General features: G+C 32.2%; 6 protein-coding genes across 9 annotated transcripts in view; 4 read left to right on the top strand and 2 right to left on the bottom strand.

Annotated features, from left to right (window-relative positions):
- LOC129788401 (N-acetylgalactosaminyltransferase 7) overlaps positions 1–26,666 on the top strand; it is a 783,634-nt gene that overhangs the window by 723,626 nt on the left and 33,342 nt on the right. The gene's annotated exons all lie outside the window — the stretch shown is intronic.
- The window catches only part of LOC129788436 (uncharacterized), a 111,590-nt gene that overhangs the window by 51,582 nt on the left and 33,342 nt on the right, over positions 1–26,666 (top strand). The window lies entirely within an intron of this gene.
- On the top strand, positions 2,408–9,970 carry LOC129788434 (uncharacterized). 2 transcript variants are annotated; one of them, XM_055824514.1, is made up of 8 exons: positions 2,408–2,525; positions 2,916–3,094; positions 3,270–3,478; positions 6,701–6,836; positions 8,840–8,973; positions 9,092–9,214; positions 9,289–9,493; positions 9,578–9,970. In XM_055824514.1, exons 2-8 carry the CDS (start codon positions 3,031–3,033, stop codon positions 9,736–9,738), a joined length of 1,032 nt encoding a protein of 343 aa, XP_055680489.1. In that variant the 5' UTR covers positions 2,408–2,525; positions 2,916–3,030; the 3' UTR covers positions 9,739–9,970. The 2 variants fall into 2 exon arrangements, with proteins under 2 accessions (XP_055680489.1, XP_055680488.1); XM_055824513.1 differs by having other exon boundaries at positions 2,408–2,729.
- LOC129788430 (UDP-galactose transporter senju) lies at positions 12,492–17,109 on the bottom strand. The gene is made up of 3 exons (XM_055824491.1): positions 16,912–17,109; positions 16,737–16,854; positions 12,492–15,282 (listed from the first exon to the last, which is right to left on the bottom strand). Exons 1-3 carry the CDS (start codon positions 17,078–17,080, stop codon positions 14,403–14,405), a joined length of 1,167 nt encoding a protein of 388 aa, XP_055680466.1. The 5' UTR covers positions 17,081–17,109; the 3' UTR covers positions 12,492–14,402.
- On the top strand, positions 17,430–20,246 carry LOC129788456 (PITH domain-containing protein GA19395). 2 transcript variants are annotated; one of them, XM_055824558.1, is made up of 4 exons: positions 17,430–17,623; positions 17,698–17,866; positions 17,933–18,279; positions 20,167–20,246. In XM_055824558.1, the coding sequence occupies exons 1-3, from the start codon at positions 17,488–17,490 to the stop codon at positions 18,246–18,248; spliced, it is 621 nt and encodes a 206-aa protein (XP_055680533.1). In that variant the 5' UTR covers positions 17,430–17,487; the 3' UTR covers positions 18,249–18,279; positions 20,167–20,246. The 2 variants fall into 2 exon arrangements, with proteins under 2 accessions (XP_055680533.1, XP_055680531.1); XM_055824556.1 differs by lacking the exon at positions 20,167–20,246 and having other exon boundaries at positions 17,933–18,296.
- LOC129788398 (uncharacterized) lies at positions 20,621–25,199 on the bottom strand. 2 transcript variants are annotated; one of them, XM_055824430.1, is made up of 5 exons: positions 24,769–25,199; positions 22,550–23,041; positions 21,674–22,393; positions 21,341–21,578; positions 20,621–21,265 (listed from the first exon to the last, which is right to left on the bottom strand). In XM_055824430.1, the coding sequence occupies exons 2-5, from the start codon at positions 22,803–22,805 to the stop codon at positions 20,698–20,700; spliced, it is 1,782 nt and encodes a 593-aa protein (XP_055680405.1). In that variant the 5' UTR covers positions 22,806–23,041; positions 24,769–25,199; the 3' UTR covers positions 20,621–20,697. The 2 variants fall into 2 exon arrangements, with proteins under 2 accessions (XP_055680405.1, XP_055680404.1); XM_055824429.1 differs by lacking the exon at positions 24,769–25,199 and adding an exon at positions 24,403–24,561.

Here is a 26,666-nt window from a genome sequence, read left to right as displayed (position 1 = left end):
ATTCAAAAAAATACTCCCAAATAGAACTTCCATTAAATAAAAATCAAAAAAAAATACCTGGATATGGAATAAAAGGTAATCTCCACCATACATTTAATTATTTTCTATTTTGATTGGAATATATGCAATACCTACCTACATACATGGAAGGATATATTTTATAGTGTTGTGTCATACACATATTACCTACATATATCTCTAATTCTGGATTACATTATTAAAGTTAGTTGCTGCATTGAAAATTAAATAGAGGATTTTCACAAAGCTTTCCCAGGCAGCATCAAAAGGACGTTGCTGAGTGCACCGACAAATGGACGACATCTTCAATGTCTCAAGCACCGATTATCTCGTATTTCAGACTTTTCTGCATGCTCTCTAAACCAAGCAATGAAGTTCGTGACATTGTAATTGAAACCTTTATGCTTATATGTACATGCTTTACTCTCCCACTCTCCCTGCCTCCCGTGTCATACTTCCTACATAGCAAATATGGCACTGCATTTGAAAAGCATATCGTGAAATAAGCAGCATCGTGAAGTGGATACGCAATCACTTCTCAATGTTTTGCACACAAAAGACACCAATCGCTTTCTTCTTGTTCTTCTTTATTCACGTACCCAGCAAAAAGGTTCAAAGATTGGTGGAGTGTATAAAGTCCTTTTCTTTTTCTTTAAATGTGTGTACACCAAGTCATGATAGAAATATCCTTTTTTTACTTTTATCATCAAACCGTACATTTTATTCTCAATTTACAAGAAAGAAATAAAAAAAAAGAAGAACATTCTTCTGAACTTTCCTTTTATATAAGAAACTGATTATTAGGGCAGTGATGGAAGCGATGGAAGAGCTCAAGAACAGAGACATTGTACTGCATTGGACATACAGGAAGGAACGGATGCACGTACATTAAAGAGAAAATTTAAGGACATCGTGCGGAAGAAGGAATATTTTATTTTGTAAATCCCCTTCAAGTCATCGATTTTGAGCACAATTATTTTGCAGTGAGAACATTTTATTTCAGAACTTTAAAATTATTTTTTTTTAACTCTATTTAACTATTATTATTTCAATTTATTTAAAATAAATCATTTAACGAGATATCGAGTAATTTTGAATGAACCTTTCGAATAAATTAATCAAAATCAAGAATGAAAAATATTAATGTGCAAACAAGTTAAAGTGAGATTTAACAAATAATATAAAATTAATCTGAATTATATAGACTATATTAGTGTGTAACGTACATAGCATTGCGCCTACATGAGAAATTCCTTAAGCAATCGAAAGCCATAACATGGGACGTTCATTAATGTCCTCAATTTGTGGGATCACACCATTTTCACCTATCTGATGTTGTAATTTGATAAATTCCTAAACTTTTTGGGGGCTCTGCTGTATTAGCTTCACTATCAGTGAGATTTTTCCCCACATAACCAACTGTATTTTGTGTTTTCTTCCTATAAAAGGTTATGATCTGTGTAGGTGTATATAGAAGGATTTTCGGAGAAGAGCTTAATAAATAGTGAGGAATATTGTAACATTGTGAGATGTTTTAATTGTATATATAGCCAAAGTAAAACTCATGCAGAAATCTGTATGAATATGCTTACCCTGGAGCTAAAAAGGAGAAAGGTAAAATGTTATAGAAATTTCCTCATAGAGGAATCAAAGAATCTTTTGTGCTATGACTGGAAAGGAGGTCAGTTGAAGTTTCTTTTTCACTCAAAAACTCAAATATATATAATAAAATGTGTGTGTATGTACCTTCTAATAAAGCTCCAACAAAGTGAAAGGGAGAGGGGTGGATGAGCATAAAAGTACAATACGTAATTTTCAATTCTTCAGGTATAGGTATAAGAATTTTCCCAATGAAAACGATACCTTTGGCTCTCTTTTTTGAAAATCTCAATAAACATGAAAAACGCATGCGCTTATGCCAAAATATACAATGTGCTGGGTTTACATTATGCTTTTATATTTTTATGTTAAGCAAATTATTATTTTTTTATTTATTTGAGAAGAATTATTCAGATTAATTCTTAAGATATATTTTAAAGGAAAATAAGAATTAATTTAGTGATAAAAGTCAGATAAAAATTATACTTGTATGAGTTTGAGGAGAAATCCTTCCGGTGGATGGTGCGCAATGTGACTCCAGCATGCGGAAATCTCAATTATGTGTTTGTTTTCGAGACGATGAGTTTAGTCTGTAGCGTGCTGGAGTCAAAGAAAGGACTCTCCCGTTGAAATTACATACACATGTGTTGTAGATTCTTAAGATAAAAAAATGTGCGCATCTCACTAGTTTAATTATGCTCAATAAAAATTAATTTAAAAGAACACTAAAAATATTTTACAACGAAAAGAGAACTGAGGCTTTTTCTTTTTTATAAATAAAAATAATTCTTTGGGGACTTTTGGGCAAGATACTAATCATCAATAATAATCACGTGTAAATTGATTGATGTGATTTATGGACAGAGAGGGAGAGGAAGAGATTTTACAAAATATGTTTTGGTGAATTGGTAATTTAAGCCATATTATGTAGCAACGCGTTGATTTCCATATAACGACGAACAAGTTTTGAATTAGAAATCAATACTAATCTTATTCTAAATCGTGGTCTTTGGGATTTGTAATTCAACAATGTGAATTAATTTGAAATGGAACATCTGAGGCACACACACAGAACATATAACATATAAAGAGAATTTAGTTTCCACCCCAGGGTAAATTCTACAAAATCAACTTTTGACAATCAAATATATATCATTGTGCATAAATAAAATTGCAATTAAGTGTTGATTATTACTTGGCAGTTGCATTTAACATTTATTAACAATTCAAATGTGTAATTTCGTCCGAAATATTCACTAATTACAATAATATACAGAATATTGTTCTGTGTATTGCAGCAATTACAGAAAAGGGACACAAAAGGGGGACAATTAATTAAATTTATGCAATCCTGTTGAAAACTTTTGCACTGGATATCATTCATCTTTAGTTGTAGTCAGTGCACCATCCACAATGAATACCATTCTTAATTATCATCATAAAATCCGAGTTCTACTGCTTGTGAGCATTTTTGCAGGTAAATATCATTCACATGTATTATAAAAGATAAATTTATAATCAGATTATTTCATATTATTTTCCTTCCTTTTTTCATTTTTTTTTCTTCTTTTTTTTTCTTCGCTTAATTCATCCTCATCTAATATGCATATCCTCACACTCTTCTTCTTTTTTTTTAACGTCTACTTCCGCAGATATGGTGAATTCTCTTCGTGATGTGTACGTCACGGTTCCAAATGCCGTCCGTAGGGGCGATACAACATTGCTAATTTGTCACTATGACCTCGAAGGTGATGCACTTTATTCAGTCAAGTGGTACAAAGGTCGCCAGGAATTTTATGGGTATACACCAAAAGAAATGCCCACCATGAAAATATTTTCCATTGCTGGAATTTCAATAATTGTGAGTATAAATCAGTGGTTATATATACGAACTATACTCCTTCTTTCGTTTTTTTTTTACCTTAGCCAGTAATTGTGGGAATAAATCACCTTTTTTTCCTACCACCTACCAAACCTATCCACACACACACACTTTCATTTATAACTCATTCGCGAAAATGCCCCCAAGCGACGAAAAAAACATTTTTTTTTGCATTCAAAATATGTTTGTTTTAAGAATTTTGCAAAAAAGGATTTTTTTTGGGGTGGAGGAACAAATCTAAATATGCAGCAGTATTTATACTTCTCTTTCATTAAGGTCCTTTCTTAATGTTATTTACTATACAATCATTTTTTTTCAATTAAGTATTTGACATGAAATAAATTCTTTTATTATCCTTCTCTAAATCTTCTAAAAATGAAAAAAAAACTAATTTCGCCGGTTATTACAATTTACGTTATCACTTACAATTTCAAGTGAATGTTACGCTATGTCTTTTACGTTACTCTGATATACCTACGAAAAATTACAAACAGGTGACCTAAAAATATGGGTCATGTCAACTTTCTCTCATAACGTTGGGACTCTCTAGTTGCGAGATAACAATCGGATAAATGAGCGCAGAAAAAAAGAGCAACGGTATGGAACTTTTCAAAAAAAAAACTTTAAAAAATCATACAGAAGTATGGAGATTTTATGTTTTGGGTTGGGTGGATTGTAGATAATGTCCCAAATTCGATGAATTATTACACCCACAGCCCTCACTGGTATAGTACGAAAAAAAATTTCAAAAGAAAAATTGGAAACTAACCTTCCATTTTTTTTTAATACCATTTCTCATCATTCACTTCCCTTTGGGTGAAAAATTATTAAAAATCCTCTTAATAATCACCTTTTCTGCTCGACTCAATATAATTCTCTGCCATGCAGCCCCTCTATTTGCCATCGTTCCTTCCGCGTAGAATCCTGTGCATATTTTTTTTGCCCTGCAATGGAAATCAAAATTAATGGAAATGTACAGGATTTTTCACACTTTATTACATTTTTATTAATTAATTCATTAGTCATATTTTAAAATCCCCCATATGTTGGATGTTTTGCAAAAAGGGACTAGTAATGCAAAAAGGAAAAAAAATGTTGCCTTACAGAGGAAAAAAAATCCAAACTGAAATCTATTGCGTGAAAGATAATTCATCATAGCATCTTTCTCATTATAATACCATGACGCTGGCTTGAGAAAATGGAAGAAAAAAACTGTATAAAATTGCTAAAGAAAATTTACATACAACATTAATTCAAAGAAATATTTACATATATAAGAGAAGATAAATATTTTGTCACTTTTCTTACCTTTTTCACCTTACCATCCACCCCCACCCACCCACTACCACCACCCCCGCATCCTCACACACCTCAAGAACTCTCCAAAAATGTGAATTATTAGCTGTGTTTCTTTCAGACACAGCTTTTGTGTACCGAGCAAAATCGAAAGTCGTCAGATCGGGCTCAAACTTGGGATGAGCACGAATTAGGGTCCCCACATTCCAAAAAACGTATGCGCCAAAAAAAAATTTTTCCGGCCGTCCGGCCGGCCGGCCGGCCGGCCGGCCGTCCTTCCGTAGTTCAACCATAAATTGCAAGAGAACGGTAATAGATAGAGACTTGCGGTAAACGGCAAAGTTTAAAAGTCGACTGGAAGACGTCCGATTATGACGTCAAATTTTACCCCCCACCCCTCCGTCCGCCATTTTGAATAACCTCAAAATTTTGTTTTGCCAATATCTCAGTCCCTGTAATAGCTAAAAATCTGAAATTTTAGTATGTTGTAGGGGCCATCAAGACCTTTCCAACGATACCTCATTTTCGAAAATCGGTCAAGCCGTTTAGTCAATATGGCCGCCACAATTTTTCATCGAAAATCGACCATAACTCGAAAACGGCTTGACCGATTTTGATCAACCCGAAGTCAAATGAAAGATCTCAACAAACCCAACAACTCTCTAGAACATCCGAAGTTTCTAAAGTGACCGCTAGGGGGCCAAAAATCAAAAACAAAATTTTCGATTAGTTTTCGATGAATATCTCGAAAACGACGACATAAATTTTTTTCATTTTTTCATATGTTGTAGCTGACCATATTATCTAGCTTCATGCCAAAAATGAAGAAAATCTATGGATCCGTTCTCGAGATATAGCCTTCCAAAGTTGGCATGTCATATCTCGGGTTCTACAAGTCCGATCTGGATCAACTCAAGCGCAAATGAAAGGTTTCGAGAAACCCTACAAATGTCTAGAACATTGCAACTTCGAGAAATGACCGCAAGAGGCGCTAAAGTCAAAAACAAAGTTTTCGAAAATTTCGAACTCGAATTTTTCGAAAATGGCGACATAAATTTTTTTCATTTTTCGATATGTTATAGCTGACTTCAAGACCTTTCAAACAAAAAAAAATTTATGAAAATCTATGGATCCGTTCTCGAGATATGGCCTTCCAAACATTTCTTAGGGTATGACTTTTCAACTTTTCCCGACTTTGCGCGTATTTAAATTAATTCGCGTTCTATTTTGCTCTCACAAAATTGGTACACTGAAAGAAACACAGCTCCCGTAAGCTTGGTCAGCTTACCAGTACATTTTTTTCCTTCATCCACATCACATTAGAGTTTATTATTATCTTGAACTTTTCGTGCTTTCTTCAATACATATTTTCTATTCTTTTGAACTTCTCTCTTTCTCTCTCTCTGGTGTTGTACCCTCTATCTCCCTTTTAATGTCGCGGGTATCTCTTCAAATAACTCCCTCAAATAAATAAATAAAATATAGATTTTCCAGTGCAATTGTGGTAAAAGATGATTTGTTCGACTTGATCAAACTCCACCCACAAAAAAAAAACCTTTTGTTCTTCTTATAAAAGTTCTACTGCAAGACAACAGAGTTTAACTTGAAAACTTTCAAAGAAGTACGTACCTCAAGAAATTTATTTGGTGGGTCGATTCATTGTCTCAATATCTCACTAAAGAGAATCAAAAATTGATTCTTAAAAAAATACCTAAAAATAATTGAATCTTAAAAGAAATATATTGAATAATTTCAACAATAAAAATTCTGTATACTAAACTAATTTTTCGCCGCATAAATGAATAATAGGAAATTATAAGAATTTCCCAAAGATGTGCCAAATTGAAGAGACTGAAATAATTACAAATGCAAAAAAAGATTCATCCGGAAAAAAATCATTTGCAGAAATCTCTATCCAACGAAAGCCACATTACCCTGGAAGATGTTCAACTCATAAGTTCGGGGAGGTACAGCTGTGAAGTTACCGTAGATGCACCCTCATTTCACACATTTATTTCTTCTGCAGACATGGAAGTAGTTGGTGGGTAATTTTCCAATTTGCTTCTCTTTCACTTATATATTTTTCTTCACAAGAAAAATAAAATTCCAAAATTCATTGCTTTTCCTATATTAGCATTTTTTTGCTTCTTTTTTTTCTTTTTTTTTCTTTGCTCAAATAAGAATAATTTAATGAAAATATGGCACGTAAATTATGATATTACACATACCATATGTGTGTAGTATGTATGTTTAAGCAAACAATGCACTGCTTTAGATGATTATGCTTTGTTAGGAAAATTTCTTATTAAGTTTTAGGCTTTTTTTATTAAAAAAAAAACTAATAAATCAACAATGAAAGTTTTCTTGAAGGAAGATTAGATGAGGAGTTGCATAGTTAACCTTTACACCTTAAACTTTTTTTAAGTGTACAAATTAAAGAAAATGAGGTAGAATGGTGGCGTGGATATTCAATGAAATCTTCAAAATATACAATGAAAACGTGCTAAATTTTCACTCTCAGCGAGAAAAAATATATGTACACAGTTGAGAAGATATCCAGGGATGGTTTTCTCATAGATCTCACCATGAACGAGATATAAAGAGAAGATGCGATAGATACTCAGAAAAAATGCAATATAAATCGGACAGATATTTAATCTTTTTAAAAAGAAAAAAAATCCAATATGGATTAAATTCCAAAGATGTTTGTCAAAAATTATTCTTTTTGTTGCTTCTCAATAGAGTTTAATATGTGTGGGGCTTGAGTGAAAAATTTGTTAATTCTGTAGATTAGGAAAATTCATGAAATTTTATTACTGCATCAACGATGAAAATTCGCAACAATAATGGGTAGATAATTAACCCATATCTTCCTTAATAAAAAAAATTCCAACTAATAAAACGCATAATTTATGTATTGGACATAAAAGAAAAAAAAAAGGAAATTCAGTTACATTTTGAACTTTTGCCAATCCTCTCCGTGGGGAACCAATTTTATGTTGCACTATTGCAAACGTTTCTTTCTTTGGCACAACTAACACAAGACTTCACTGCATTGTTCTATTATACCGCGGGAACAGGTCAATTTTTACATGAAATAATTTATTATTCAACATTCACGAAAGCCAAAAGTTCTTTTTAGCACTTAAGAAATTTTATAAACTTACCAAAAAGTTATACCCACAAGTCCCTCCCCTTCGTAGCTCTATTGAGGCAGACAGATGGACCATTCTTGATTGATTTCTTTTTGCTGAAATATAATGTATTTTACTTTTATTATTTTGTTAATATTCTCAAGAATAATTCAAAGTTATTTAACTATTTCTGTTTTTCTTTTTAAAAAAATGAATTCTATAATAAAAAGAAAAATGATTGATAGAAAAATTTATGCTTTAGAACTCTCTTCTTTTCTCTATTTCAATGAAAAGATAATTTGTGGTGCTTCTTCTGCATGGCTAGTGCCAGATTTCTAATCAAATAATTTGTAATATTGAGCCCTGACATTCCCAGGATTAGTTTGCTTTTAACTGCATTTACAAACAAAAAAAAAATTCACCTTTGGCCTTCTAGATATTGTCAAACTTGCGCATACGTATTTATTTTAATATTCATTGAAGAATTAGAATTCATTTTTTATCGTATTCAAATAATTATTTCTTAGTTTTGCATAATGCTTTTAAGTTTGGTTGCTAATGTTTATTTTATATCCTAATTATCCAAAATTATTTATCGTAAAATTCCTTCCAAAATAATAAAATAGAAATAGCTCCTCATGCGATAAATTCAACATAACATATGTAGATGTGTATGTATGTTTTAGTGCAATATGCTATTAGAGTTTAAAGTTTACGACTTAATTCACACGTAATTTCAAGTTTGAGAGAAAGCGAGAAAAAAGTTTGAGAGAAGGCACAATTGTGTGGAAAAAAAAAGTTGAAAAAATTTGGATTAGTGTGAAAATTGAATTTTGTAAAGCTCCACAAAAATTCGTTTCATGTACAAGAGAATAAGTATTGTATGAAATATTATTGCAACAATTTTCAGAGTTGCCACACCATCTCCCAGCTATTGTTGGAACTCGTCCAAAGTATCGCGTTCGCGATAGTGTACGTGCAAATTGCACTTCAAGACTTTCTAAACCAGCAGCTAATTTGACATGGAGCATCAACAACTTGCCTGTGAGTAAATTTGCCCCCAAACGGTGTACACACATCCCTAAAATAAGCAACGAGATGTATAATATTTCTTTATTACCCTTCCGCCTGCTCTCAATGATCTTTCGTGGCTTTTTGCTAGGTTAATCCGTCGTATGTAAAGTATCACAAACCACTGAAGAATCACGAGCATGCTTTAGAAACGGCCATTATTGGGATACAATTTGTTATAAATAGGCATCATTTTATTGATGGGAAATTAAAGGTAAGCATAATTAATTTATGGTAAAAGATAATCTTTAAAATTCCTGCACATCTATGTATTAAAATATTTCCTAGTTAAAATGCTTGGCAACAATACACGACATTTATATTCAGTCGACGGAGAAGAGCTTGGAAGAGGAGAAGCCCCGAATTCACTCCACAAGAACTCCAAATGTTAATTACATGAACTTCCATCTCAATTTTCCCCATGATCGATATCCAACCATTGACACAACGGATTCATTTGGACGAAAGAATAGTTACGAAACTGAATTTCATGGTAAGTTGAGGATTTTCTTTTAAATAAAAAAGCAAATTCAAATTATTTTCATCTAACATTGCTTATATAATAATTTTAATGTAGAACCCGAGTCGTCATATAAATCATCTTCAGCTTATAGAGCATGTTCTCCACTTAAATATTCTGTATTTACAATAGTAATTCATTGTGCTGCAATTTCACTGACATCATCTAATGTCTTTATTAGAGAGATATTTAATAAAATAAAATTATCCAGCCTCTGAGAGCTTCGTCTTCCCAGCAGCCAAGTTACCTTTTTCCATTGTATATAATGTACTATATATTATGTATTTGTGTAAAGAAGCAATTAAAACATTTTGATCTTGTGTGCTATAAGTAATTTAATTACCGTGCAAAAATGTTTAACCTCTGAAAGGTGTGAGAAAAAAATGCTGTATTAACTATAAACAAGTTGTTATAGATAAAATATGAAATTAAATCTCAATTCAGAATTTTCTCTTTTCTTGTTTCTTTTCATTCACTACAAACTTCTACCTCATCACTGCATGGTGTGATGTGGAAGAAACTTAAGAAGAAAAAAAAATGTCCCTGTTGTGAATCGCGTTAGAAAATTTATTCCACTGGACCCAGTTTTTGCATAAAATTCGCTGTGAAGGGACTTGTCGCTGTTTAAAAATCAGCCCAGAATTGTTGAGTGAGTCCTTTATACAATTTATGGACACTTATTTTCAGCTTTCAATACGCGAAGACAGGTGCAGATGAAAAAGTAGATTAGGGAAGCTGCCGTTAAGAAATTTTCCTTTGAAAATTTACTGCTGTTTTTTTTTCAGGGGGTGTGGGGGAGACTTCTCCCGCAGCCTCTGAAAGAAGGTGCTTAACCGAATATTTAAATATCGAGCTTAGAGTTTAGAATAAAATAAATTTAGAAAAAAAAACTCAATTATTTTTAAATAAAAACAAAATTAATTTACAAACGAATTCGGGAACAAGTTCAAAAACTCACTTCCGAAAAGGGTTTTCATTCCCCCTTTCAATCGAGATTATCGTGAGGACAGAGAGGAGGAAAATCAATTTTTAGCCAATATTCGTTCTTTTTAATCAATTTACATCAAATCGTGCTCGAATTGTTTGACCAATTTGGGGGCATACATGCAAAAAATGCTGGGAAAAGAAAAAAAATCACACAGCTGACAAAATTTTTTACCAAAACTGGTGCAAATGAATAAAAGAATTTTTGATATCAAAGGATTTTCTTTTTGTACTAAAATGATGCCCCACATAAAAAAAATTATTAATTTTCCCATAATTATATGTTGATGACATTCTTTTAATTTTCAATGAAATCACAAAGAAAATATTTTTTTCGGTGGTTTGAATTAGACAGGATAAAGTGACCAAAGCAAAATAATCTTTTATAATTTTAATTTTAAATTTCCACATCACAACAAAATTCTAGACGAAGTTATAAGTCACATAGAATTTTTTATATTGATTTTTTAAGAGGAAAATTAAAAATATCGAACCTATATTCTTAAGTTTGTGTGTAAAAATTATTTTACTATCCATTCATATTTATGCCAAAAATACAAATTAACGAAAAAAACAAGAGATAAAAAAGTTATGATTAGCCATTTTAATCGTCTAGTCCAATCCCAGACTAATTAAATCAATAAAGAAACGATAACTTTTTATTGCCCCTTAGACTGTCCCCTTCTAATCTCCAATGTGCGCGAATGATTCACTTTGAGTGTTCATTACGAGGTAAAATCAAATAATTTCGATTGGAAATATGTATTTATTAATTAGAGTTTAATATTGAATCTAATCATCTACCCCTCAATTGTTTAGTACTTCTAATTGAAGAAGCTTTAAAAAAAATGTCATCAACTGAAGGAAGAACATAAAAAATGTGAGGATTATATTGATGAGTAATTACTTTGAGAGCGCGTTGTAGTGCAGAATAAAATGCTTAAAATGCTACATTTGTGAGATAAAGCTCAGTTCGAGTGGCCTCTCATACGCCTCATGTTCCATCAAGTGCTTCAACGCTCTGTATAGTGAAGAACAGCCGAAATCCCCGTTGGTCGATTATTCAATAAAACAGTCAGGGTGAAATGAAAGAATTGCGGCGCCACGGGTGGCGTCTGTCCGTCTGTTTCTCTCATCTCCTCTGTCTCACAGAACCATCTCACATTTCCCCCCTATTTCCCAACAATTTCATATTTGCCTTTTTCCCGCACATTGTCGCCACGTGATGCGTCAAAACACCCAACTTATCCAACCACACACGCGGTTACTTACCCTTCATGAGAAGTAGAAGGGCCATATCTAACACTTCTTGATTGATTAAGATTTTAAAGCATTCTTTGTATTTTAGTTCTAATTCTTATCTACAATTTTAGAAGAAGAAACTTTGGAAGAAAATATGTCTAAAGTGACAAAATAGGCATTTAATTGTTAAAACAATTAATTATAGAGGTATTTTATTTTAATTTTTTTTTCTAAGAAGCTTTACATACATTTTTTAGCAATATCATCATAATCCTAATTTGATGTCCCAAAAATTATCAATAAAAAATATTATTAGGGTAATTAAGAAGGTAATTCTTCATTTTCTCCCTTTTCTTTAGAGATAAATTGGTAAAAGTATGTTATATATTTTGTAATTCCAAGAAAAATGGATGTCTTGTAATAGACACTATAGGAACCTCATATTACACCACCCTACCCTATATACAACCTTTGTAGTGGGATGAAAACGCTGAGGGTGGCGCCTTATTCAGGAGATTGAATTTATAGGGATGTTTTTCCGGCTATCGAATTCACTTCTTGGAAATTATTTTCAACACTTTTCAAGCTCTCAATTGCATCTTTTCTTGAACAAAACTGAGAAGGATTGAGGAGACAACAAATTATATCCTTAAATTACTCCCAAATAATTTACGAAGAAAGGTAAGTATTATTAGGATAAAAAAAAATTATTATAAATTGTAAATTTTCAGAAAGAAAAGAAAAATTTATTTATAAAGTTATAAATAATTTATTTGGTCAATTTCTTACACATTTATTTACAATTTACATTTTTTTCCTTTTCTTGCTTCCAATTTATATTTCGCTGTACAAAAAACCAGTCTTTTACGCAATTAACTTTCTTCAGTAGGTAGTATATGTATATATGAGAGGGTGTTGATGTAAAAATGGTTTTTTGGGCCTGAGAATAGGTCAAGAGAATTTGGAGGAATTTTGGTCATATTTCATTCTTTCATTAATTAAACACCACATAATCGAATTACTTTATGACCTCGTAAAATAATAACACCCTTTGACACACAAACACTCCTAAATATGTATATTTGAAATAATATTGCACAATATAATTTTAAAGACTTCTTATGGGGTGAAAAATTAATGTTGGTCAATCAATAAAATAAATCCAAATATGTGTGTAGAAAGTCTCAAGATCACTGAGGGATTTCGGCGAGAAGGGGGGAGTGTGTGGGGGCGGGAGGGGATTGTAAATTTATAGAAAGGCAAATCTGGGCAAAATTTCAAATGAGTCAGAAAACTTTTGCTTTTGATACAAAACCACAGAAAGGTTTAAAAGCGCACCGTATTCTTACCAAAGCCTTTTACATATACCTACCCCCCTTTAAAACTTTACATATAAGGATATTTTACGGGTTCTTCACATTTTGCTAATTCCACATTTTATTATCAATGTGAATCCTACATGTAATGTATATTGTAAAATATAATGCATATATAAATATGAAAAATTACATTTTCATCGTCAATTTATAGAAAATTCAAATTCTATAGTTTATTTAATTTAATTACTTTTCATATATTTTATTTTTCAATCATCCTATTTTGAAGAATGATTTTTTTATATCATATATTCACAGCTTTTCCCAGGGAAAATTTTATCGTCAGTATTCACAGAAAAATATAGGTAATAAATGATAGATAATATAATGAAAATAAAATAGAATTGCTCTATTGAATTACATACATATACGTAGCGTCAATTTATAAAATAAAAAGATGCTTTAGAAAGCAACTTTCTCTCAAGTTAATTCAAGTAAAATAAATGGGGAATAATTTCAACATTTAACCCTTAGTGGTTCATGGGGTTAAACAAGATATTTCGGCATATTTTAATAGGTATTTTGTTTGAATTGCTGATATTCTTTTTAAAAAAAATTAAAGAAAAAGACTTATTTGGAATATTTAATGAAATCCTCAAATGTTTCTAAATATATTCTTAATGGCTTAAAAATTTTAAAATATCTTTTTTTTAAAAGCTGATAAGAATAGCAGCAAATTAATGAAGTCAAGAAGAAAAAAATCTCTTCTACTTATAAGATAATCAACAAAAATTATTTCCAAAGATTCTTTTCTATGCTTTTCCGAGTATTTAATCATTACTAAATTTGTTTGTCATGGTTTTCCTAATATTTTATTTTAATTGAAAATAAAAATATAAAACCTGAACAAATCTCTTTCGTATCATTGCGTAAAATTAGACGCGAAAAAATGAAATTTAAATTAAATGGTAACTATGGAATAATTAGATATCGTTTAAAAAATATAGAAATTTTCTATGAAATATTTTTAATTCATAGTATCAGATTTCATAATCTACATTTAAACTGAATAAACAATTAATTGATTTTTTAATTAAAATTATTTCATTCTAATCTTCAAAATTTCAAATATTTTCCATTGAAATTCATCGTCATTTTTTAAAAAATTCAATTTCCCTCATTAAGTTTTTGCTAAGTTAAGATTCATCTTGAAATTCATTTCAATGTAACAGCCTTTAAACCAAAGAGCATAGGGTTTTTGCAAGGAAAGAGAGGGCAACAGGAGTAAAGAAAAAAGTGTAAAAAATAATAAATGTAAAAGATTTAAATGTCTAAGAAGATTATTCTTTAATTTCACCCTCTTCAGCCATGAGTAATTTTTGGGTGTCATCACTAATATTTGCACCTTTGGCGGATGATGCAACCGGAAGGTTCACAACGGGATTTTGTGAATACATAAAGACGGCAAATGAAACAATCCCAATGGCGAGGATTGTATTGAAATGTATTGGTATTGCAAAGAGGAAGAAGCAAAGGATTGCCGTGAAGAAAAGCTCCAGGGCACTGGCAAAGGTCTTTATGATGGAGTTCATGTACTTGAGAAAAAAGCTTGTGACTATGCCAATGGCTGCATTGTTTATCATTATAACAATAACATTAAATCTAAACACAGCTCTCAGGCTATCCATCTGAAATGCATCGACAAGATCCCCTTGAAGGAGCAACACACTAACATTGCACACTATAGAATCAAAATACATAATAACATTTTGCACATAGATATTAACATTGGTGTCTTCCCTCTTCAATAGATACTCATTGTAAACACCTGCTAGACATGAGCAGAGTGTTTGCGTTAAGATAAATACGGCATTAATGCTGAAATCAAAGCCTGAGGTGTTCTTTGCATTGGCTACACGTTCACTTGCGTCGTCGTCGTCTTTGGAAAAATTCATTTGCTTCACCATACACCCCACCGTAAGGAGGAGCAAGGAGAACCACTGCCGTCGACTCAAGTACTTCTTGAATATTATTTGAAACAGAATACCTGTTATCACAACACGAAACTGGAGCAAGAGATAGTAGGTGGTCGGATCGAATTTGGATAAATTCACAAATGCTAAATTGTTGTACAGGCAATACAAAAAAGCTGGCACAAAATACAGTACAATCACTTTTGAACCCGAAATCACTTCACGCCACAACGATTTCAAGGGGTTGCTGGAAAAATACAAAAGAAAAGGGAATAAAGAAGTCTCCCCAGTTGATATTTTGTTTTGTAAATTAATTGAATAAATTATTATTCTTAAAAAAAAATAAAAATATCTTGCACTGGAAATTTCTTTTTCCTTATTGGTACACTACACTACACTCAAAAAGTTTTCATTTAATCAAAAATAGTGTATTTTTTCTTAAAATTTATCTACTATACAAAAAACTTTTTGAGAGTACTATATAATAGAATAACTTATTTGCAGCTTAATTTATTTGTTACCTAATTATTATGTTTTAATTCTTTTGATGGAAATACTTTTTCCAATTATTTTTGTAACCCTTGCATGACTTAATCCACCCCAGTCTTTCCCACTCTTATTATTTTTGTGTTTTACTACATAAATATTGTGTGTAAATAGTACAACCGAAGAAGTACCCAAACATATTGCTCACGGCAATTTCCCTCAAAATATGCTTAACAAGCTCAACTTCCTCAGAAAGTTCTCCATCCATACCCTGTGCTCATAGAAATTGGCATAAAAATCATTATGTTTTTATGAAACTGTTGAATTGTTGTTCAAAATAAAAATGCTCTTTAGCATTATGAAATTTTAAATTAGGAATTTATACTATTGATTTAGAGGAGCACAGGACTAGTTAGATCCACAAAATAAACATTGAATGTGCCATTGAGATATCAGTCGAGTGCCAAGAGGCGATAAAGCCAAAGGCGAAAAGAATTCTCATTGCAGACATTTAATAAATGAATTTTAAGAATAAAGTTTGTTTTGATTTGTATTTCAATTGAAGCAGAAAGTCCTTTCTCAAAGTCTTTAACAAATCGTCCAATCAATATTTGGACCTTCATGTAGGCTTAATTTTTTATGTTCAGCCTACGATATACTTGATATTCAATCTTTGTTTGAAATATCAAATTCCCATAAATCACAAATTAATGTGGAATCTATAAGAGCGTGTTCTTGATATTCAAGATGTCATTCCTTTTATTAATTGACTTACAAATAAATTAAATATTTTTCAATTAGCATAAGGGGCCCTTTAGCAACTTTCGCAGTGAGTTCCATTTTTTCGTCATTCTCATCAAATTCCCTTTGAAGGGCTCCCTTTTACGGGATAATCCCTGCCAAAAAATTAATTTTGTCTCCACAATTGAGAAGGTACTTTCCCAAAATAAAAAATTGCAATGAATTTTTAATAATTTAACTTTTAATCCTATTTTATAATTTAAACATTCAAAGTGGGAGCTAAATTGAATTTAAAACCAAAATGAAAAACTCTTTGAGCTTTCTTCCCACACGCTCATTAATCGGATAATTTAACATATTTTTCATGAACATTTTATGCTTGATTTCTTACATAAAAATTAAAGAATTATGATTCCGGAGAGATAAATTTTCAAATGCAAGAATAATTTTAGAATAGAATAAAAAAAAACTTACTCTTTGCAGTAAAGGCAAGCAGAAACAATAAGTTTCAGTAATTCGGTAAGTAGCACAGCTGTTACCGTGTTGAAATTGTATTTATTATTCTCATTTTGAGACGCCGTAACCAGAATTCCTGCAAAAAAGATAAAAAATTCTAAGAAATCTTTGAGGAGGAATAAGAAATTCTTACCCTGGCTGACGAACAATGCAATGTATGATGTGAAAATGAAGGCGCTGCTTCGCGATGGAAAGAGATTTGAGAAATTCGGTTTGTACATCTTGCAGGGAATCCCAGAAAAGGGATTTTCCTCAACTGGATGAGCGAATAATTTGCAAAAAACACGAAAAATCCAAAACATAAACAAATCTCCTTGACAACTTTGACAGATCTGTCAGGGATTAGCCGCTCAGACAGAACGACATGATTTATTGTCCTTACAGATGTCGCAACACATAAAGAGAGACATGCTGAGTGACTAATAAATAATAATTTATTCTTGACTTTCCTGGCTCTAAAGTTTAAATTGTTTAAATTATTTATTCTCTTAAAATAAACAGCAAAATATTCTTTCTTGTAGTCAAACTTTCGTTTCTCACTGATCTCTTTTCTAAAAATTATATTTGAAAAAATTCAGCAGATTTTCTCCACTGCGTTTTCTTGGACATTCCATTGGAAAGAAAATTTATTTGTTGATGGTTTGTTTTGTTTGATAAAATATTTTGCTTTGTAATTTTGTGATCTACCCGGAGGATTTTCTAAAACAGGATGTCTCACTCCCATTGCTGCAATCATGGCTCTTCCGGTGGTGTGGATCCAAATGAAATTGGCATTAATTATAGTTTGTACACAAAAATTGATTTAGATAATGTAGAGTGCTTGAATGAGAGCGTCGAAAATTCAGGTTAGTTTTATTAGAAATATTTATTATTTAATTAATATTGCACTTAATTGCTTTTTTCGATTTTTCCTTTGTAGGAAAATTAATTTTCCGATCCTACGAGGAGCGTTTTGATACGGAGAAAATTGTAGAAAGTGACGCTGATCCAGAACTGCTCTTCAATATCCCATTCACTGGAAATGTTAAGCTGAAAGGAATCATTGTAATGGGTGCAGATGATGAGACGCATCCCAACAAGCTCAGATTGTGAGTTAATCCCATCCACAGCTGGACCGTGAAGAGTATTTTATTAATTTGATTTATTCTCTGTAGGTTCAAGAATCGCCCAAAGATGACCTTTGATCAGACTTCCGTAAAAGCAGATCAAGAATTTCAGCTAGCAATAGATCCAAATGGTTCTGTGGAGTACAACACAAAGCCCGTAGTCTTCTCTTCTGTCCACCATCTATCTCTGCACTTCCCGGGAAATTTTGGTGATGACTCCACCAAGATTCACTACATCGGACTAAAGGGAGAATTCACAGAGGCTCATCATCACGGTGTAACAATCTGCAACTACGAGGTTCGCCCAAATGTTTCAGATCACAAAGGCTCAATCTTCGATAATGTTAATCAGGAAATAAGATAGATAGAGAGAGAGAGAAAATATATAAAATCAGGTAATTTTTATCTAACACATCTTTTATTTTGTTGTAAATAAAAAAAATACTCGAGGATCATACAAATTCATTAGGAGTTGAGTAATTTTAATTGCTGTGTGTGTGATAAATTGATTTTTTTTATTACTCTTGTAATTATCTTATGGACTACCGACATCAATGTTTTTTCTTAAATCGTTTCTTCGTGTCGTCTCTAAATGGCATAAAATGTTATATTATCTATTTTTTGTCGAGAATTAGTTAATACGAATTTTTAAATACCTCCAAAACCGTCAACATTTAGCAATTGCAGAGACAGGTATTAATTCCTTTTCATGGTGCAAAACTTTTCTTTTTTTCTTTTCCATCCAATTTTCAAAATTCGGTGTTTAAAATATTACAGCTGCTAATAACATAAAGATAAGTCAATCATAACGCGTCCAGTTATTAGAGTTGGTATACCACAACGCGGATGGGTCAGTCTATGCGTTGTAATTTAATTTTTAAGTAGTATTAGTAGGCAAAGTTGATTTTTTTAATGAAATTCATCAATTCGAAAGACAAAAATGGTTATATTTCAAGTTCTATTGCACATACAGAAATTTCTTGACTAGTTTTGGAAAGGTATTGAAATAAGCTATAATTTGACATATATTTCGATACATTTCAAGGTCACCTCCAGAACACGAAATTGCGGATTTTTGTTTGACCAAAACAGTTTTTTGGACTTTTTGTCCTCAAGGAATGGTTTTAGAGTTTTCTGATGTTCCAGAAAGTTGTAGAAAATTGCAAAACCTTTAATTTGATACCAAATTGAGCAAAATCGGACAATCCGTTCAAGAGATATGACTCTTAGAACTTTTCAAATTCAAGAATTTTTCAAATGGCTATATCTTCTAAACGGTAACATAGAATTTCTTCATTTTTGGACTGATGAAAGATATTGAGTCAGGCTACAACATATCAAAATTTAAAGGAAAACGATAACAGATGTTGGGAGATATAGCCCCTTAAAGTTAGGCAATTTTTGTTTTTGTTTTTAGCGCCTCTTGCGGATGTTTTTGTAACTTGAAATGTTCTAGACAGTTGTAGGGCTTCTCAATACCTTTCATTTGATACCAAGATGGTCAAAATCGGTCAAGCCGTTCTCGAGTTATATCGAAAAAACACTTTTTGCTTTAGGCCGCCATATTTGCTAAACCGCTTGACCGATTTTCAAGTATGATTTGTTGATGAAAACATCTCACTGAGCTCTACAACATACTAAAATTTCAGACCTCTAGCTTTAAGGGAACTGGTCGACGGTATTTCAAAATGGTGGACGGCGGCCATCTTGGATTTTGAAAATGCGAAAAAATGAAATTTTACACCCACATTTCTATAGAAAACTTCAAACCGGAAGTCTCTATCTGTTACTGTTCTCGAGTTATAAGCCAAAGTTTGGCGCACCGGCCGGCAGGCCGGCCGGCAGGCCGGCCGGATCAAAAATTTTCCACCACCATTTTCGTAATGTGGGATGTCTAAAACGTGCTCATACCAAGTTTGAGCCCGATCTGAGGTGGTCGGTTTTTCCGATGATTACAATACTTGGTATGCCACGATTGTGGTATACCAACTAATTTTTAACTATTTATTCAATTTTCATTCCCAAAAGATTTTTTTTACAAATAAATCTTTTCTAGATAATTTGCCAAATACAAATTCTTTTTGATAAAAAAAATCATAAACATCATTTCAATTAAGCTAGATCCTTAGGCATGCTTAAAAGTGATTTTTTTTCTTTTATTTTTAGGCAAGATATTTTCTTAAAGTGTCCCTAGAATATCCTTATAAAATATTTTTAAAAAAAATACATAAATATAACAGACGAAAATACAAATTCAAATTTTGTTCTAAATTTTCTTACAGAATTTGAAGATTTATCTTTTCCGATCTTGTGTATACAATTTAGTTAAAAAAAAAAATATGCTTATATTCTAAAGAAAACTTATAAATAATTCTTACTTATAGAATTTATTTTTTGTTAGCTTTCATTGTTTTAGTTAAAATCTCAATTTTCAATAGAATTTTCAAAGAAGACAACAACACCTTTGCTCTGCAATTGATTTTTTTTCTAATCTTTTTTGCTTTTTTTTCTTTATCTATTTATGTATTAATTTTATTTATTATATATATATATATAGTAATTTTGATATATTGCTACAAATATTATCGCACAACAAATCTATAAGACCTACATTTTCTTTGCGCAACATGTAAAAAAAATGAAAACTATCGCCAAGAAAAATTCGTATAACGTTTTGTTGGTGGCATTGTTGGTAATATGAAGGGTTTGTTAAAAATTAAATTATTTCTTTAAAAATTTTCTTTTGATTTTGGTGTAATTTGTGGAGTTATGATGGAGAACAAAAAAAAAGAGAAAATGGGTGCGCGCGTGAATTATTTCGGTGAATTTACCTGAAATCGAACAGGAAGAGCTCGTGGTGTTATGTCTTCGTCAAAGAGAAGATCATCTTCCGCCAAGCTGGGTTCATCCTCCTTCTCTCGCTTCACATCCACAAGCTCAACCGTGCTGGTGGTTGTACGTTCAACTTCCCCCTCCTGCGTGGAAGACGTTAATGGGGCGTCGGTTGTTGATGTGAGACTCCCCTGCACAAGGTCCCAGTACAAGATGCTATCGATGTAGAACATAGTGCCGAGATTGTATACAAAATGCTCTTTCTCAATAATGTGGGCACCATTCACGGTTACATTGCCCAATGGGGATCGTTCGATGCGAATTGCACCACCGCCCACTGTTTCGAAAACTTCGTCATGCTTCAAATCACGATCATACAGCCGGCCGCGTACAAAGTGATTCAGCAGCATACGGATACCCTCTTCGGATGCCAGCACTGTATCCGGGAGGACGTCATAGCCGATCTTCTCAAAGGCCGCGTCCATTGGGACGAAGAAGGTGTAGTTTGAGCCAGATACAAAGGGTGCTATTTCTGCTGTATTGAGCCATCTGCAATGAAATAAATGAAGAATGATCAACATCAATGGATGCTATGGCTAATAAATGAAGGCATTCCTTCCCAACCTCGTGATCTGAGTAAATCGACTATCACGTTCGAGAGCAAGGAAGGAGTGTGATAGGAATTGAGCACCGAACCATGGAAAAGCCAACAGCGGTGGGGTCTCCTTATCTTTATGCATCTGATGGAGACGCGAGACAATGGCTTCGGATACAAAGAGTACCTCAGAAATGAGAAAAACTTGATTCCCATTCACAAGGGAGAAATCCGATAAAATTGTCACATTATTGATGGTGGGACTTGCTAAAATAAAAGATTAAAAAAAAGAAAAACATTTTATTTTAATTTAAATTGAAGAATTAAAAGAAAAAAAAGATCAGAAGCTGAAGGAAGCTTACGAATATTCCTGAAGACAACTGTTTCCCCGCCGAGCGTTTTGAATTTACGTTCCTCACTAAGGCGTTTGATGTCTTCCATGCGGAGTGGTGTCTTCAGCTGAATAAAGTGATTTCGCAAGACGCTCTCGGTGAATTCGTGCACACTGAATGGGTAGAAGCCCCAGTCAATTGGATGCCATCGCTGGAATGCATTATCAGTGGGAATGAGGACAACGTAGTGCACGTCATTTAGATAATAGGATAAGTTGCTCTTGGACAGGAAGTGCTGGAATACTTTGGTGCCTGTCTTCATGCCACTAAGGAAATTCATCAATGATGAGATTTTACTATCTTTCGCCACCATTGCCTCGTGCTTTGTTGTATTCTTCATTTCGAGGCGTTGTGGCTCGTTGTAGCGATTAGTTTCCTGAATGTTGCGCTTTGAGTACGTTGTGCTGCGCTTATCACCGAGAAAACCATCAATGAAGATCACCGACATTCGTTCATTGATTATTTCCATGCGCAGAATTTTTACACCATTTATAAACCACTGCATTTCATCGTCTTTCTGGAGTTTCGTAAAGGCAAGCTTATGGTAGTTCCCATTGCCATAGACATCGTCATCTGTAAATGTTTGGAAAGCTATCCCGGGAATTATGTGCTCCAACAGAAACTCCCTCAAACGATCCTTATCGACACTCTTTGTGTCCACCTTAGGCACAATTATTGTGAATGGTACATCTGTAAAAGGATTTTTTTTTTCAAAAGAATAAAAAAAAACGTTACTAAAGGAGTTTATTCATTTTTATAGAAATTCCTACACATAGAAAACAATAAAATTATGCAAAATGATAGCAGAGAGAGAGAGAGAGCGAAAAAATAAAGAAGATTAATTACCCTTGGTGACTTGGTAGCCACTCTCAATTAATGAATTCTTAAGAATGACCAGAAACATGTTGAGTGTCTCAAACTTTTTATCATTGAGCTGCTTCTGGACCACAAACTGAATGTCTGGGATTATTTTCTCCGTCAAATATTCATCATTCTTCAAGTTGAGCTTCGCTGTGGCATTCATGGGCACCTCTTCGTGTGCCAATGCCATTGGGGCCCACAATAGAGCCAGAAAGTAGAGGAATATCGTCTCACGGAACATTTTAATGCTTCGTGTGCGATGTTTTTTTTTGTCCACCCAGTATAGATTTTTAATTTAAATTTCTAATTAAAATCCTTGTAATATGTGTCTTTGCAAACTAAAGATTCACTCTCATGATGAATTTTAAATTATTATTACCACAGATTGTATCTTTTCTTGCTTCTACGGTGTCACCTATTTGAAATTTTTCACTTCTTACTTCACCACTATTTTTAATTTTTTTTTTATTTATTTCTCTGTAAAAAAAATGGGAGTATCTGTAAATTAATATTCTCCACAAGCCTCTAGCAAATTCATCATACATCAGGGAGTTTAGATCAAAATAATGAATGAATGGACTTTCAATTCGAATTTCTAATAAAGTGGAAAAGCTCAAACAATATTGTATTGACCACAAAGTGACGAGAATATAAAAAAATGTGAATGAGAAAAAAATTACAAATATAGTATAAAACCTAAATAAACTGACGACAAATTAATTTTTTTTTCATTCATTTAATTGAATTTTATAATGGATTGGTAATCGCAATTTTACGACAATAAGTCGCACTTTTTTAAACAATTTTTATTCTTGTTCTTTAAATTAGAAAGTATGTGATATATAAATAAAATTATAAGGAAATGAAGGCAGGATAATTTGTAAAGAAAATTTTCTTTTGGTCTTCTCGATATAAAAGTCACTCTTTTTTTTAAAAATGTGATTTATGCTCCATCAAAAACGGTAGGTACTGTGCTTTACTTGAAATTGTACGTAAAATCAATATAATAAAAAACTTTCTGTTTACTTTATTTTAAGCTTAATTAAAGCAAAAACTATAATTTAGGTTAAAACGAAAAGTAAAAGAAACAATTTACGTTTCATTTTTATTAGTTGTTTAAAAATAAAAAGAAAATAATCAAAGTGAATTGAACTTCTTAATCACCATTCTGACTGATTTACAATGTGCTGCAAAATTTTTTTTTTTTTAAATTCTAAAATATCTTTGCAATTAGAATAAAAAAATAACAAAGTTCTAATCCATCAGAAGAAAGAGAAAATCAACAAAGACTAACTAAATATCATTAGTTAATTCCTCCTCCTCCCTCACACAATTTGTGAGCACGCGATAAAATAATTAAGTCAATTTGTAATAAAAAAAATTAATTAATTAATACAGCATAAATAGAAAACTTTGCTATCTCTCGCAACGCACCGAGTGAGGAAGATTTTCTTAAACTTCTTGAAAGTAAGCCAAAAAGTATAAATCGTGCTATTGACTTAATATGCACAATTCTATTTGAATTCATTGAATAATTGTGAAGGTGAAGCGATAATAATTTAATTTTGCAATCATTTAAATTGGATATGACTGTATTAAGTGACAATTTTGAGAGCAATAAATCACACAATTACGTAAGCCGTATTTTCGGTTCTATCCGTACCACACTAAATCCCATTATACCTTTCTCTATATGACTAATTTTTATATAATTCTTTTAATCCGCTCTGTAAGAGGAAAATTCTTAACGCTTGAGCTTTTCCTTTTCTTTCACTCTTCATAATGGAATGAGGGGAAAAAAGGACATTATGTGTGGCACAAGAAAAAAAAATTGCAACCAATATTGAGAATTTTGCTCGTTATATCCCTGACTGTATTATATATATTTGTATATATAAATAAATATAAATATATATGTGAATTCATTCATTGATAAAATCGCTAAATCAATTTAATCCAATTGAGTAGCAGCTTGTGGAGAGTCTCTTGTTAATAAACAGCACAAAACACTATCCCGCACCAAAAGAGACACTTTCTTCTTCGTTTTAGAGCTTCAAAGAAAGACCAAAAGAGCCTGAGAGGGGCGGCAGTGTGCGGAAAAATGGAATTCTTGCCAATATGTTGATTATATCATAATATATTATGGATTATATTCTTATTTTCAATTTGATAATTTTCACTCACTTCACAACACAATAAAATACCCAATGATATTGACTCATAAATAAAATGAGCCCTCCTCCTCAAGGAAACTTTTCCACTTTTCACTTCGTTTTTTTTTGTGAGGGATTTTTCAGCTCACAATTTTCCACGAACCGAATTAAGAAAATTAATTCAATTAATATATTTTTCTTTTAACTTTGTGTGTTTGAAAAATTCGCGACGGAACGACGAAATTGATTGCGACTACGCCGGGATGGAGCTTGGAATAAAATGATGTGATGAAGCACGAATGGCTGGTGGCAAAACGAACACTTCACCCACCCAGAAAGAGCCGAGCCAGGCGGCCTAAAAGTGGAGCTTTCTTTCTGTGTGCGATTTCCTCCTTTTGGGTGTTTTCTTTTTAAATTTAATTTCAACAGAATAAGACAAATTTTCGCCTGAAGCTAGAGACCATTTTTGGATGGCAGGCAAAGAGATTATACAATACACACATACTTGAATTTTAGCCCAAAAGAGACAGAGAGAGAGAGAGCGATGAAGGAGAGCTTTAGCCACCCTCCTCCCCCGACTCTTTTCACAATTTTCCAACCTTGCGCTTTCACGAGCTTCTTGTTCAACCACCACGCACAGACACATTATATTGTATTCGGTTGATGGTGGAAAAACGCCAGCAAAGGGAGTGTTCAATGAGGCTTGGCCAAGAAAATTCAATAACATTGTATATAGCATGGCTGAAGAGGATAAAAATGCAAAGAAAAAAATCCCATAAAGGAAAAAATTCTTGAGATTTCAATGATTTTTTGGTCGCTGAATAAAACAAATTATTTAAAATTGATCTTATTTGAGGAATTGTTGTCTTTGTTGGTGATTCCTATATTTCTTATGTTTCAAGAAGTTCTTTAAAGAGAATTTTTATTTTTCTAATTTTTTCTTCATTAAATATCCTTTGAAATTCAAAGAAAATGTTCTAGAATCCAGTTTTATATTTTCTCTCAAAACCAAATTTTTCTGTATTAATTTCCCATCACACGAAAGCTCTGCCTGGCCCCCTTTGGCTGCTTTACAAAGCTTTGTATCGACTTTAGTACTGAAAGAAAATAAATCAATCCGGTACTTCCATTCAATAACATCCCATCTTCCCCCATTTAAAATCTCTTTTTTCCCTTCAATTTTAAAGCTACATAATTTTTAAAATTTACTTTTGCAAGAAAAGTCGAAGAAAGCACTAAAAGAGAGCTACAAAAATTCTGCCGCAAAAAAAGTCCAAAATGAAGTGTTTTCTTATGGTGAAAATGCGTCTCCAAAGCAACATCCCGCGCGCAACTCTTTGCGTGAAAAGAAAATTAAATTACGCCATTCACAATTTCCTTCAACGCACCATTCATTCAGCTGAATCAGCATTAAGCTCTTCGATTCTCTCTTCTTTCTAGTACTTCTATAATGGGAAAGGGAGAGAGCTTTCGCCCTTTTTGTGTGGGTGGTGGTGGTAAAAAGATCAATGAAAGGGAATTTCATTGATTTTAACATTTAAGGAGTTTTCGTTTTGTTTAAATTGTAAATGTCTCGTATTTTTATTTATTTATAACCATTTTAGGCACAATGCTATGAGACAGAGAGAGATTTATGTGTAAAATACTATACAAATAAAGCTGTACACAATCCCAGAAAAAAATCTACTACATTATTAAACTTTAAAAACTAACTCAGAGATCACGTACAACTTACTTAAATTTTAGTTGTCTTTACATGTTTTGTTTCTAAAGTAATTTTGCTTTATTTATGTTATAAAAAATTATCATTTAATTAATCAAATTTATACTACGAAACTATCTTATAAAATTAAATTTTTATATTTTATTCACTTCTTTTTTTTTAATTTCTCAACCATGTGATATATTTAGTTGATTTATAAGTCCAAAGTTTTTTTTTTTTAATTTAA

The sequence above is a fragment of the Lutzomyia longipalpis genome, chromosome 2 (assembly GCF_024334085.1).
Source record: "Lutzomyia longipalpis isolate SR_M1_2022 chromosome 2, ASM2433408v1".
Lineage (NCBI taxonomy): Eukaryota > Metazoa > Arthropoda > Insecta > Diptera > Psychodidae > Lutzomyia > Lutzomyia longipalpis.
The sequence above is the reverse complement of the archived record's forward strand: the minus strand, read 5'-3'. Positions and strand labels throughout refer to the sequence as shown.